The 14,764-nt window shown below is 38.6% G+C and overlaps 1 protein-coding gene and 1 pseudogene across 2 annotated transcripts in view; one reads left to right on the top strand and one right to left on the bottom strand.

Moving 5' to 3' along the window:
* Window positions 1-3,538: 3,538 nt before the first annotated feature.
* Window positions 3,539-14,764, bottom strand: part of DTD2 (D-aminoacyl-tRNA deacylase 2) — an 11,692-nt gene continuing 466 nt past the window's right edge. For both annotated transcript variants that reach the window (XM_031024008.2, XM_006729542.3), the window contains exons 2-3: window positions 10,662-10,731; window positions 3,539-6,180 (exon numbers count right to left, since the gene is read on the bottom strand). In XM_031024008.2, the coding sequence (XP_030879868.1) occupies window positions 5,855-6,180; window positions 10,662-10,731 (396 nt within the window). In that variant the 3' untranslated portion in view covers window positions 3,539-5,854. The remainder of the gene's footprint in view (window positions 6,181-10,661; window positions 10,732-14,764) is intronic.
* LOC102741441 (cytochrome c oxidase subunit 6A1, mitochondrial pseudogene) lies at window positions 13,188-13,776 on the top strand (annotated as a pseudogene).

Genomic DNA, 14,764 nt, shown 5'->3' with positions numbered 1-14,764 from the left:
TAAATAAACAATATCTCTAAGTTGGAGTCAAGGATGGCATTTTTGCAGTCAGATGTTCCCTAAAAAACTCTAACATCCCCCCCTTCAAAAAAGTCCACAATTACTTTCCCAATGCCAACTGTTTATAGCTAATGTTTCTCAGATACTGTTAAATAGAGTGTGGTGCATCCTCTACATAAATTCTTTTCACATTCAGAAAAAAGCTGATGTAATAGGTCAAATTTTATTTTTTTATTTTAATTTTTAATTTTTTTAAAGATTTTATTTATTTATTTGACAGAGAGAGACACAGTGAGAGAGGGAACACAAGCAGGGGGAGTGGGAGAGGGAGAAGCAGGTTTCCCACAGAGCAGGGAGCCTGATGCGGGGCTCCATCCCAGGACCCCGGGATCATGACCTGAGCCGAAGGCAGATGCTTAACCATTTGAGCCACCCAGGCGACCAGATTTTATTTATTTATTTGAGAGAGAGAGACAAAGAGAGCACAAGCAGTGGGAGCAGCAGAGGGAGAGGGAGAAGAAGACTCCCCACTGAGCAAAGAGCCCGATGCAGGACTTGACCCCAGGACCCTGAGATCATGACCTGAGCCGAAGACAGACACTTAACCGACTGAGCCACACAGGTGCCCAACATATGTTCATATTGATTAGGTAATATTTACTGAGAATTATGAGCATGGACAACAAAAATAGCTCTGTGGAAGTACCGTGAGAGATTACAAAAAACATTATACTATGTTATGTATGCTCGCTATTATATTGGTTCTGCCCAATGTGAGTTATACTCCTACAGTTAAGACACATAAAACAAAATATTTAAAGCCAAAGTACTCAACCTCATAAGACCCATCACAAGTGTCAAGAGTGAGACAACCACACTTCGGAGGAAGGTAGAGGCAGGACAAACTACTCTGGGATCAGAAGAGATTGAGCTAGATATCAAATGGTGATGGATTTAGGAAAGCACAGGGCAACTCAGGCATGGGCATGATTTAAGAAAAACTTACGAGTTACATTGGAGAATTTCTATTAAGAGTAGTGGGAGGAAGGGTTAGAAAGTCAAGCTGGAGGGGCGCCTGGGTGGCTCAGTCAGTTAAACGTCTGCCTTAGGCTCAGGTCCTGATCTCAGGGTCCTGAGATGGAGCCCAGCACTGGGTTCCCTGCTCAGCGGGGAGTCTGCCTTTCCCTCTCCCTCTGCCCCTCCCCCTCCCCCGTGCACACGCGTGCGCGCTTTCTCTCTCTTCCTCTGTGTCTCAAATAAAATCTTAAAAAAAAAAAAAAAAAAGTCAAGCTGGAGCCAGAGTATAAAACTGATAGCAGCCTTATAAGTCTGCACTTCATTCCCAGCAACGGTGGTTCTGGGATTCCCGTGTTCATGAGAATCACCAGGGGGACACTGCTGAGTAGATAGATTCTAAGTCCTGATATTCTAATAGAGTATGTTTGGGATGGTCCTCAAAAACTGCATTTTGTTAAAATATTAGGCTCCCAGGTGATTCCTGGTCCACTGGCACACCTTGAGACACTCTGCCCAAGGACAAAAGATTAAGAATCTTTTTCTACTTCTACTGAATCTTGTAAAATTAACACCAATTTTCCAGAAGCTTGAAAATACCTAACTGCTAGGCCTAGAGGTCTCTCCTCAGTCTTCGTGTTATCCAGTTTTTCTTCAGTATGTGGCACTGATTTTGTCACTGTTTACATCTTGAAAATTATCTTAATACTGTGTTTTTTGGGTTCTCTCTGCATTTCTGATCTCTATAGTGTCCTCTGGCCTCTCATTTTTTTGCTCTTCCTTTATGTTTTCCCACGATTCTGACATTGGACCTCTCTACAGTTCTCCCTGCATGATTTCATTCACTCCCAAGGAGTATGGAGAACTTTCATTCCAACTTCAGAAGTTTAGACTTTGACCCGTAGTTAAAAGGTTATAAAAGTTTCTGAACGGTAATATAACACTGTATGTTTAACTATCCTGGGGTTAGAATAAACAACTTAATAAAAAAAAGTTTCTGAACTGTGGAATATCATGGAGAAAAGACTGTTCTAGGATCATTACCTTGGAGATGGTCTGCAAAAAGGATTAGAGGCAGGAGAAATAGGAAGAAGAGAGAATAATTAGGAGACTATCAAACATTTAAAGTCGTCACTACAGTGTGGCTTCAGAATGAAAATGTTACTTTTCTATAGATCTTGCCTTTCTGAAACTAGTATTATTTCAATAAATTAATAGGTAAGGCATTTCTAGTTTTTTTTTTAATTCAGTAAGTTTGGGAATGATTAAACTTAATAAATACATAAGATTTTATTTAGAGAGACAAAGCGAGAGAGAGAGCATGCATGTGAATGGGAGGAGGGGCAGAGGAGAGGGAGAGGCAGAGAATCTCAACCAGACTCCACAGCCTGACGGGGGCTTGATCTCACAACCCTGCGCCCATGATCTGAGCCAAAACTAAGAGTTGGACACTTAACCCACTGAGCCACCCAGGTGCCCTAACTGCATCTACGTATAACAAATCAGGCCCTCTGCAATATTAACCATAGATATTAAAAATAGGACGTCACTGTCTTAAAACACCAATGTGAGTTCTTATTCTACAAAATAAGTGGCATAGGAGGACTCCATAGCATTTGATCTTTATAATTGATAAGTTGACTTCTTTCATTATGGAGTCAATAAATCATCATTAATACAGATATGATTCATTAACGGTGGGCCTTTTTTTACTTGAACTAATGAAGGAATGGTAAGTGTGTTTGATTTTACTTTGTATGAGTATATTCAAGGTATTAAAACCACATTCATCAGTAATGTCTTATATACAGTATTTTCTGTAACTGAACCCATATTGTTTCTAAATGGGCAGATAAAATAATACTTAGAAATTAAATTCTAATTGAGACATTCTAGAATCTTAGAAAAACAGAGGCAGAAGGCACATAAATTAGGTGCAACCCTACTGCCACCTAATTCTGTAAGTAAACCAATTTATTGGCTGTTCTTTCTCAAGTGATCCACACTGGGAGATGCTAAGCCTTTACCAGGATCAATGTCAGTTTTAACAATTCTCATTTAAGGAAAAGTAGAAAGATGGACATTATTCCTCCCTATAGTATGATCTTGGGAAAAATAAGCACTGTCTTACTTTCCACAGCACTATCCTCATTATACACTGGGAAGATAAAAGGAGGGATCTATTGAAGGTTCTTTGAGCACCTTGGGCCAGAAGAGCTACAGAAAGCGAAGGTGTAGTTATTTTCATATCCACTATTTCTCCTGTCTTAACTCTCTTGTCCTAGCCTCCTTGGAAATGAAAGTTGGCCATCACTTTCTGCTTAATAACTCTTCATGTAGTTGAAATTGCTATTCTCCACAAGTACCTCAAGCAAATTTTTTTAAAAAACTATAAAACAGCAATCTAGGGCTATGAGTCAGCATTTCACCTACACACAAAATCAAAATGATTTAAAATAGGTAACACATAATCTTTTCCAAAAGACATATACACCTTCTTAGAAAAGCTTTGAGAAAATTGGAGTTCAAAAGTTTATGAATAGTTTATTACATTTCAATAAATGTATCATGAATCAATAAAGCAAGAGTTAAGGACAATGAGCTCATTACCAAGCCAGTTATTGATTCTCAAGTTCCAAAATAGAATAGTACAGGAAGGATATAGAATAATAGGATTTTCGTGATAACAAAAATTTTAAGTATCTTAGGAGGACAGACCTAAAGAAATGATGACACAAAGGAATTTTTAGCAGCTACTTAAGATGTTTATTCAAGTTATTTTCTTCATCTTTTGGTAATTAGAAATATTATTTGGTGTTTACACTTCAAAATATCTTTTCAAATAAAGTCAGAGGAGTTTGCAAAAACTGATTATCTTTTTTTGATTCATTTATTCTTTCAGTTTCTCATATATCTTCTTCTCTTGACTGAAAAATCTACCCCATTAGCTATCTTGTATCACTATCTTCATCAGCTCAGGTTGTCCTAACAAAATACCATAGACTGAGTGGCTTGAACAACAGAAAATTATTTTCTCACAGTCTGGAGGCTGCAAGTTCAAGATCAAGGTGTCAACATGGTCAGTTTCTGATAAGGGTTCTCTTCCTAGTTTGTAGATAGCCCCCTTCCTATTGCATCCTCACATGGTGGGAGCAAAGAGAACGAGCAAGCAAGCTCTCTGGTTACTCTTATGAAGATTCTAATCCCATCATGAGGGACCCGCTCTTATGATCTCATTAACCCTAATTACCTCCCAAAGCCCCATCTCCAAATACCATCAAATTGGGGGACTTCAACATGTGAATGGGAGTGGGGCACAAACATTCACTAACAGAAAAAACACTGGCTCGAAATCGTTAAATAATATGGAAAAGAACAAGTCAGCTTGTTTCCAAATAATTGCAGTAGAAAGCTTCCCTTTTTCTTTTTCTTCCTTTTATGGCAATCTAAGTAAGAAAGGACTTCCTAGAAAACTTATGAACACAATTTCACAAAGCAGTAACTTTTAAAAACCAAGGACAGAAAATGAGACATACATTATTTTGGTAAAAAAACTGAGAAACAGAAGTATTAATTAACCAATTGGTATATTAAATAAAAACTTTTTTTAAAAGATTTTATTTGACAGAGGGAGACACAGTGAGAGAGGGAACACAAGCAGGAGGAGTGGGAGAAGGAGAAGCAGGCTTCCCACTGAGCAGGGAGCCCAATGTGGGGTTCAATCCCAGAACTCTGGGATCACGACCTAGCTGAAGGCAGACGCCTAACGACTGAGCCACCCAGGGGCCCCAAATAAAAACATTTTTTAATCTTCATACCTTGTTCTTGTATCAACTTAAGATTTTTTTTAAAGATTTTACTTATTTGCTTGAGAGTGAGAGAGAGTGAGAGAGCACAGAGGAAGAGGGAGACGGAGACCCCTCGCTGAGCACAGAGCCTGTGCAGGGCTCCATCCCAGGACGCCGAGATCACAACCTGAGCTGAAGGCAGATGCTTAACGACTGAGCCACCCAGGCACCCCTCAACTAAAGATTCTTTTTTTAAAAAGATTTTTTTATTTGTCAGAGAGAACGAGCGAGCGAGAGCACAAGCAGGGGGAGTGGTAGGCAGAGGGAGAAGCAGGCTCCCTGCTGAGCAAGGAGCCTGATGTGGAACTTGATCCCAGGATTCTGGGATCATGACCTGAGCAGAAGGCAGACGCTTAACCGACTGAACCACCCAGGCACCCCTCAACTAAAGATTCTTAAAATGATTTAAAGCACTTGGATGTCCTTGGAAAGTAATATAATGCACAATAACATTTCTAGGCTACATTTTCACAGATATTATTAAAAAGAATAGTAAATAACATATTGTTTTCATTCAGAATATGGAAAACTGAACAGAATATGGAAAACAGAATAAGTAAAACAAAATTGACAAAACTGTAATCGGTTTGCGTGGGATTTCACCTAATTTTAACACAAAGTTATTTTTATTACATACTTCATACATTTGAGGGTATAAGAAATATTTTTCTTGATCGCACAAATTCTTCATGCAAAATACTTAAATACAGCTCTCTAAGAACATTTCCACAGTGACTATAAGGTGAATAGAAAGCATTTTTCAAGTTTTCAAGTGGAAGTGTAGGGGAAAGCAGGACGAAAGGTGACTGAGATCCAGAGTTTGGTGACTTGGCAAGGCAAGGTCATCCAATTAACAGGTTGCAGAGGTATGGATAGGACCCAGGATTTTCTTGTCTAAAAATGCTGCAGATTAGTGTATTCAAGAGGAAGAAAATCGAATTATAGTTGAGATCATTTTATACCAGAAAACAACTGTAGAAACTTTTAATTTTTCAAAACTCAATTAGGTGTGTGTATGGTCCGTTGGTATCCAGCTGTAACACCTGCCTGTTCCCGTATGTACCATGTTCCACCACAACCCCAGCTTCGGCACACTTGCTGTTGGCAGCCAGTTCTTTTTCACATAGAATCACAAATTGGGAATAAAGTTCCAAGCCTTCTTCTTTTCCAGAGTTAGAGTGATACTGCATGTTTCTTCCTTTTACTCTCCCCCCAAGGGTGGCTTGAGGGATGATTAGAACATTGCCAGGTAGGTCCAATATAGACACGTGCTTACCATTTTCTGTTTCACTTAACTTCACATTTAACAGTGTATTAACTGGGTGGGGAAGAAAGGCAAAACATCTTGAAGTCAGAAACATGAAGAAAACCAATAATCATCTAGTCAGCAAATCTCATGTTTAAAATCTAGTTTGTTGGCTCATGCTTTTTACCCAAAATCTCTACTCAGATTTAAAGAACTGCTTCACTAAGCTAAATGACCTAAGCAGGAAAATAAGGCAAATTTCATGCAAAAAATGGCATGATGTTTTAAATCCAACTGGGCAGTCAAGATTCCTACAATAAATTCATGCAGTAAGGACTAAAAATTAACTGTATACTGAAACCTCAAAATATTGTTGCCCCAGGGGGATACATGAGAAGATTTTGCATTTTTGTTCCTTTTTATATTCCATAAGCCAATCTCATTGGAAAAAGGCCATGATGAATCCTCCTCACACCAAATTCTGCTTTATAACAAAGAATATTAAATAGAAATCTTAGAGTAACTTAATTGCCTAGAGTTCTAAGCTGAGACAAAGGTTCCAGGTTTATTATGATTATAAACCAGATAATTTTGCAGTTGCATAATCTCAAAGGCACTATGTAACACAGTCTAATCATATGACAAATGTAACCCATGGGAGAGGAGTAAAGCTGAAAACAAGAATCATCAGAAATTCACTGTTACAACCAAAAAAGTGTATCAAAAGGTATATTGGCATTATGTTCATAAACAAACAAGAAAACATGGTGTTATTATTTTTATGGCATTTATGACACTATACTCTTATAGCTATTAAGAACTGTCAAAAAAGCCATAAATATCTATGTCTAGCTAAAAATCTAAACTTAGAAAACCTTTACATCTCAACATTAGCTATTTTCAAAACAATAAACAAAAGAAACACCTAATATGAATAACCTTAGGGTCTTCTTGACTCTATAAAGGGTATAAATAACTTCTGCTTATAAAGAATATTCCTCAGGGGCGCCTGGGTGTTTGTCGGTTAAGTATCTAACTCTTGATTTCAGCTCAAGTCATGATCTCAGGGTGGTGAGATCAAGCCCTCATTCGGGCTCCATGCTTGGCATGGAGTCTGCTTGAGATTCTCTCTCCTCTTCCTCTGCCCCTTCCCATGCTTGCACACACACACACACACACTCTCTCTCTCTCTCTCTCTCAAATAAATAAAATCTTAAAAAAAAAAAATATTCCTCAGAGGACAAATGGTAAAAGAAACTATATAGATCTCACACACCTACCCAATAATTAGGCTTGAAAAGGTATGCTTTCTAGTAGGGTTGTCAATGGTTTCAAGTATTGGAGGGTTTGTAGTAAATATTAGGAAAGACTCAGTCTGGTTGCCCCACTCTACAGGATCAGGGAATTGACCTGGTAGAAACCTGCCAAGATGAACACCCAAATGAATTCCTAAAGTATGCATTAAGCATTTTCAATTTTCAACTAATATCTATTTTAAAATACCTCTAATTTTCTCTATTATGAATAGGACTTTGCTATATAGCCAGCAGTTGTTATTGATTGCTTCTAAGGAAACTGTAACTCTCCAGGGCACTTTGTTCCAAGGGAAATCTCTATCCAGCTAGCCAGGCCTCAGGCTAGTGACAGACTAAGTAGACAATTTTGGAATAACAGGCGAGCGAGGTAAGTACAATTTATTATACTTCCTCACACCTCCCTCTACTGGCTATAACTGAGAATTCAATTAATGTTGTTGGTATACAAATACCAGTATGTAGAAATAAATATAATACAAATACAACTGTCAGTAAGTAGAATTAAAATGAGACAAGGAATCAATGGTATGTTGGAAACTCAAAGATCTTAAGACAGGTTATCAATCAAGTATCTCCAACGATGTATACGGGAAGTTAAGCTTTGACAGGTTCCTGGATCTCAGTTCAATTATACTGAAGATGAATTGAGAAAGATTCTGCACATCTCTATGTTAGCCATGTAACTTCAGACTTTATGGATATAACTGATTATGTTCCCAAGGGGTATATGATTTGATTAGAAAGATCTGAATCCATGTAAAAGTATGAGGTGGGGTTTAAGAGAAGCCCATCACACAGGCTTACTTTGCCTCCTGGAATAAAGGAAGTACAAGCTAATGCTATCAATAACAGATGGACTTTTTTCTTTATAACTCACACCAACCAGCAGAATGGGATAGAATCTCTGTTCTTTACTGAGAATCATGATATATACAGTTTTATTTTCGACTGTCCACTAAAAGAGCTAAGGTGGACCTCCTAATTCATCACAGTCTTAATGTATGTATTCAGAGTGAACTTAGACATAGATGGAAGCGCACAGGATTTATCTACTATTACACAAAATGTAGCTTGGATTTGGTTGACTCATTTCATTTTATTATGCTTAAGAGTCACTTAAGAAAGTATGAAACAACTTTAGGAGTCAATCTTAAGTCACAATGACAAAAATTCTCTTCTTGTTTTTGTAGATTCCTACTACACTTTCTATGGTCAATAAAGATTTAATTCAAGGCAAAATACTAACTTAGGAAAATGGACAGAATGTCCAGTACCCAAGCAATAGGTCTTGGCAAATCATCCTCTGTAATAGGAGCCTTCATTTCATTTGCTCTATTATTTTATTTTTTTAGGATTTTATTTATTTATTTGACAGAGAGAGACACAGGGAGAGAAGGAACATAAGCAAGGGGAGTGAGAGAGGGAGAAGCAGGCTTCCCGCTGAGCAGGGAGCCCGATGCGGGGCTCGATCCCAGGACCCTGGGACCATGACCTGAGCTGAAGGCAGACGCTTAAAATGACTGAGCCACCCAGATGCCGCCCCCCCGCTTTTTTTTCAAGTAATCTCTATATCCCAACATGGGGCTCGAACTCATGATCCTGAGATCAAGAGTTGCATGCTCCACTGACTGAGCCAGCCAGGCATCCCTCATTTTCTCTTTAAACCCTAGAAAGCTCCCTATTATCTTCCAGAATCAAATTTCAAACCATCAGTTATTGGCTTTCCCCCTTACCTATCATAGTCCTTTAAGTCTAGTTTTCATCCCCTGACAAAGTTGTCAAACATGTTTGATGTCTTGGTATAAAATTACCTCTGGGAGTTTTTAGCCTTTTGCCCCAGAGGTTCCTCATTGGGCTATTTACCCTGGAGTGCTACTACTTGAAGCTCTTCTAGGTTAACTTCTGCATGTTGCAACTACCCATTTGTATAATTTATATTTCTTATTAATCCAACTAAGGGGTGATGTCCGCTACTAATAAAGAGAATATAACCTGTCCCCAACCTTAGGGATAGCTTCATTAATTCAGGTTTTTTTTGTACATAATTATTTTATCAAATACTATCTAGTATTTGATGTGGTGTATCTGAAACTATGTAATTATCACAAAGAATGTGCAGTGCTATGGACTATCGGGGACAGTGGAGAACTGCAGGCAGGTAAATTAGTGTTCAGAGATAACTGAACATTGACCCAGCTTTTCTGTCCCTGGAGGAGGTATGGTTGTGATGACACTGAACCTTGTTCAAGATCAGGAGAACCTTATATTTATATACATTTCTTATTTAAAAAAAGGTGCATAGGGGCGCCTGGGTGGCTCAGTCGTTAAGCAGCTGCCTTCGGCTCAGGTCATGATCCCAGGGTCCTGGGATCGAGCCCCGCATCGGGCTCCCTGCTCGGCGGAGAGCCTGCTTCTCCCTCTCCCTCTGTCTGCTGCTCTGCCTACTTGTGCTCTCTCTCTCTGTGTTAAACAAATAAATAAAAAAATCTTAAAAAAAAAAAAAAGAATCTATAGAAGACTTTAAAAAAAAAATAAAAAATAAAAAAAGGTGCATAAATAGTTAATTTAAAATTTTCCATAATAATAAGACTTAGCTGTCCAGATTTGATGGGACCCACATCTTGCACATACAGTGTCACCAACATGACCCAGTCAGGGACTGTGGGAGATAAGGAAACTATATTAAGAAATGAAGCATCTGGGGCGCGTGGGTGGCTCAGTTGGTTAAAGCAGTTGCCTTCGGCTCAGGTCATGATCCCAGGGTCCTGGGATCGAGTCCCGCATCGGGCTCCCTGCTCGGCGGGAAGCCTGCTTCTCCCTCTCCCTCCACCTGCCGCTCTGCCTACTTGTTCTGTCAAATAAAAAAATAAAATCTTAAAAAAAAAAAAAGAAAAGAAATGAAGCATCTGCTTCTTCCTATGTGGCCACCCTGCTTCTAACAAGTTTCTGTTAGAAACGTGGCTGAATCTCAATTGTGCTATGTGTGCACGCGTGTGTGTATACTCTTCTAATCTAATCTATAAGCCATCTGAAATGGTGCAGATGTTTTGAAAGAATCCCACCACACTTGCTTACTTTAAACTTTGGAAAAGGCAAAAGTAGCTAAAGCCAACAACTGTAGAGTTAACTCATTTAAAACTTACCAGTAAAACTTAAGATTGCGGTTTTTACCTCTTCTGGTTCATCTATCTGTTCCTACTCATTTTTACTTTTAAAAAACAAACATCAAGTACGTACCCATTTTGGGAAGAAGTTCTTTATTAGCTCCCTTGAAAAAACACACGTAGATTACTAATCCTCTCTGAACCTATGAGAAATCACCAGAGAAAACTCAGATTAGAAAAAAACTACATAGCGATACAGAAGTAAATGAATAAAGTTTCAAAACTGCTATATGGAGATTAAACCCATAGGAAGAGAAATATATTTTTATAACAGATTTGATTTTTTAAATATGTGAGAAAACAAAATCTTTTCCAATATTTAATCACCTCAATTATCATTTCTTGCAAAAATTAAGTTTAAGATATAACCAAGAGCAGTGAAGACCACAAGTTGTACCCTCAAACATTTACTTCTAGTCAAAGTCATTATGAGTATGAACCAGCCTCCTCTCCCTTAAGTAAGGCTGACACTTAGAAATGTGTAGTTTGCTGAGCCCCATTTATTCAACACCAAATGAATTCACATAATATTAGATATGGCTGATGTATAAGCAACAGCGTGACTGATGTCTTTTGACATCATTACTCTTTGTTCTTCCAAATCCATTTACTTGCAGGTAATAAAACTAAGGGTCTGACTCTACTTCACTAAATTCCAAGAAATTGTCCAATTATTTTTTGTTATTGTCAATGCTTTAAATCAACAGTGATTAAGCCTTGATACTGCATTTATGATATTAAGTTCTACATCATGAGGTTGTCTGTTAACAGGAATGTAAGTTTTTTATTTTTTAAGAGAGCAAGCTCGAAGGGGAGAGGGACAGAGAGAATCTCAGGTAGGCTCCACCCCCAGTGCAGAGCCCACCTAAGAGGAACTCAATCCCACGACCCTGAGATCATGACCTGAGCTGAAATTGAATTGGACGCCCAACTGGCTGAGCCACCCAGGTGCCTCAGGAATGTAAACTTTTAAATATAATGACTTGGATATTTCTTTTTTGGCTCTTGTAGAATATATATGGAAAAGAGAGAAATGATAAATGACTCTGATTTTGCTGCTGAGTGAATCATTAAATTTCTTATTTTGTAGATTAACCTTGTTGAGTCCAAGAGCTATTATAAAGATTAATTAATATTTGTAAAGTGCTTAAAACAGTGCCTAGCTCATAGTAACAGCTACATAAGTGTTTATTAAATTAGAATGTAAAAATAAATTTAAGGGCTGAAGCACAATTTATTTTACATTTTAATTCCCAAAGCACTTTACAGACATGATAGGGACTCAATTTATCTGTTGTTTGCATTTAAGTTCAACTGTATCTTACAGGCTCTATGTGTTATCTAAATAGTCTTCTATATAAACATAAATGCAGCTTTGCACTCACTCTTGATTTGCTGGAAATAAGTAACTTTTAAGAAGTGCAAATGTGCTTCTGGAACAAGCAAAGGTCTCCAAAGCACACCCATAGTAAGGAGCTGGCAGGATGAATGATAACAGATATTTGCACCACTGTCACAGGTCACTGCACTGGGATTGTTTTAGTACCAGCCCAAATCTCAGGCATATTCATATTTGGATACTTGCAATGTCAGAATTAAGTATGTAATGATATGCAGAAATAGACACCTGTTCCTTCCACCCACCACACTACCTCCTCGTTAAGGTATTTTTTTTTTTAGTTTATTCCAATAATAGATCTTAAGTTGTGACCTACAAATTCCTCTTCAAGTCAGAACCACTTTTCTTTTAGCTTCTTATGGTAGAAAACATTTTAAATATATAAGAAATTACATATAATTCTCATACAGTTTTTTTTTTTAATTTTTAATATTTATTTATTTTAGAGAGCAGAGACAGAGAGCAAGCACATGCATGAGCAGGGGGACAGGCAGAGGAAGAGGATCTTCAAGGGACGCCTGGGTGGGTCAGTCGGTTAAGTGGCTGCCTTCGGCCCAGGTCATGATGCCAGGGTCCTGGGATCGAGTCCCACATCAGGCTCCTTGCTCAGCAGGGAGCCTGCTTCTCCCTCTCTCTCCGTCTGCTTGTGCTCTGTCAAATAAATAAAATCTTTAAAAAAAAAAAAAAAAAGAGAGGATCTTCAAGCAGAATCTCTCTGCTGAGCTCCGAGCCCAATGCAGGGCTGGATCCCACCACTCATGAGATCATGACCAGAGCTGAAACCAAGAGTCAGAGGCTTAACCAATTGAAACACCCAGGCACCCCTCTCACCATAATTTTAAAAAGTTCACCTTTTCAGGAAGAAAAACATTAGCCTGTGACAGCAATGGTCTAAATGAATAAAACTGAGAACACAAAGTAACTTTCAAATCTTTTGACGTAACAATATTTCTTTTAAAAAAAATTATAACTTTTAATAGAATAGGGAAGAGGATGTTTGAAAAGGAGGAAAAAATTTACTTTCTATCTAATTGTCAGTTCTTTATGTGTGGGAGTGAAAGGGAAAGCTTTAGAATAGCTTTTAGAGTTTATCAACACAAACTGGGAGTTTGGAAGGCTGCAATAAAATATGATTTTGCATAAAGAACCGTGGCATGAAGAATATAAAAAGATTTAAAAAATGGAAGAAATCGGGTCCAGGATGAAAATGGTGGCGGCGGCGGCATCTGTGTCCCGGCTGTCTGGGCTGCTAGGTCGGTCCGGGGCACAGCTGGGGCGTTCCACGTCGAGTGGCGCCCACGGCGAGGAGGGCTCAGCTCACATGTGGAAGTCTCTCACCTACTTCGTAGCGCTCCCTGGCGTGGGTGTGAGCATGCTGAATGTCTTCCTGAAGTCGCGTCACGGACAGCACGAGAGACCCGAGTTCATCGCCTACCCCCATCTCTGCATCAGGTCCAAGCCCTTTCCCTGGGGAGATGGTAATCATATTCTATTCCATAACTCTCACGTGAATCCACTTCCAACCGGCTATGAAGATGAATAAAGAGAACCTGGACCACCACCCAGTGGGGACCACAGCACTGGTTTGGACCATGACTCTGCACACGGACTAGAAAAAAGAAAAGTCTATGGGACCTTAAGCTCACCTTCCTTACTTGTATCAAATGATGACCAGTATACTGATCTTCCATCCCTTTGCTTATGGCAGGAGATGGCTTAAATAAATAACTTAGATTGGTCAAAAAAAAAAAAAAAAAAGGAAGAAATCTAAATGATTAATAGTTTGGAATTTATAGTACCAAGAGTTAACTATAAAAAATTGGCAATTCTTTTGATAGGATGACAAATATGAAAAGAACCAAATTCCACAATACAGAAGACAAATCAAGACCTCAAAAAGGGGGGGGGTGCATAACAAAAACAAGAAACATAAATTTTTGAGAAAGAAATGGGTGGGGGAAATATAGGAATATTTGTGTTTATAAATATTTCTAAATTAGCAGAGAGTAATAGCTTCTGATTTAAGAATAACCATCCACATATCATAGTTTATGCGTAATATTTAACATAATGACTAGGACTGTGTTAAGGAATGCTAGATCTGGGACTGAATCCAGCAGATGAGTGAAAAAGACGCTCCTACATTAAGTTTTCGAGTATCTCCAAAAGCCTTAATTAGCAACTAATTTTTCTTCATTTTAACTTACTCCAAAAATAGGTCAGGAGCGTTAAAGAACATTTTGTTTTTGCATAGACTTGGGGCAGGCTGTCTTTAAAGGGCAAATACTAGGGGTACCTGGGTGGCTCAGTCGTTGGGTGTCTGCCTTAGGCTCAGGTCAAGATCCCAGGGTCCTGGGATCGAGCCCCATATCGGGCTCCCTGCTCGGCGGGAAGCCTGCTTCTCCCTCTTCCTCTGCCCCTGCTTGTGCTCTCCCTCTCTCGCTGTATCTCTCTCTGTCAAATAAATAAATAAAATCTTTAAAAAAAAAAAAAAAAGGGCAAATACTAAAGTAGAAGGAACTCCTATCGGTGTGTTTTAAATTCTCCGGAGGAATTGTGTTCAACAACAATGCAACATTATAATAAAAGTAGTCGTCTTTGTTTCTGGTTCCAAATACGTAAAATTTTTAAGTTTCTTGAAAAAAGAATTGTTTCACGGGAAGTCTCATTTCTGTGCCTAGCTGCAGGCTACATAACAGGGAATTCCACAGGATCTGGAGCACAAGTCAAAACAGGTCTTGAACGTTAGCAACTAATCTAACCTACAAGCTTGAACC

This window comes from Leptonychotes weddellii, chromosome 9 (assembly GCF_054177405.1).
Source record: "Leptonychotes weddellii isolate Sample4059 chromosome 9, ASM5417740v2, whole genome shotgun sequence".
In the NCBI taxonomy this organism is placed as follows: domain Eukaryota; kingdom Metazoa; phylum Chordata; class Mammalia; order Carnivora; family Phocidae; genus Leptonychotes; species Leptonychotes weddellii.
Note: the sequence above shows the minus strand (reverse complement) of the source record. Positions and strands in the feature narration are given on the sequence as shown.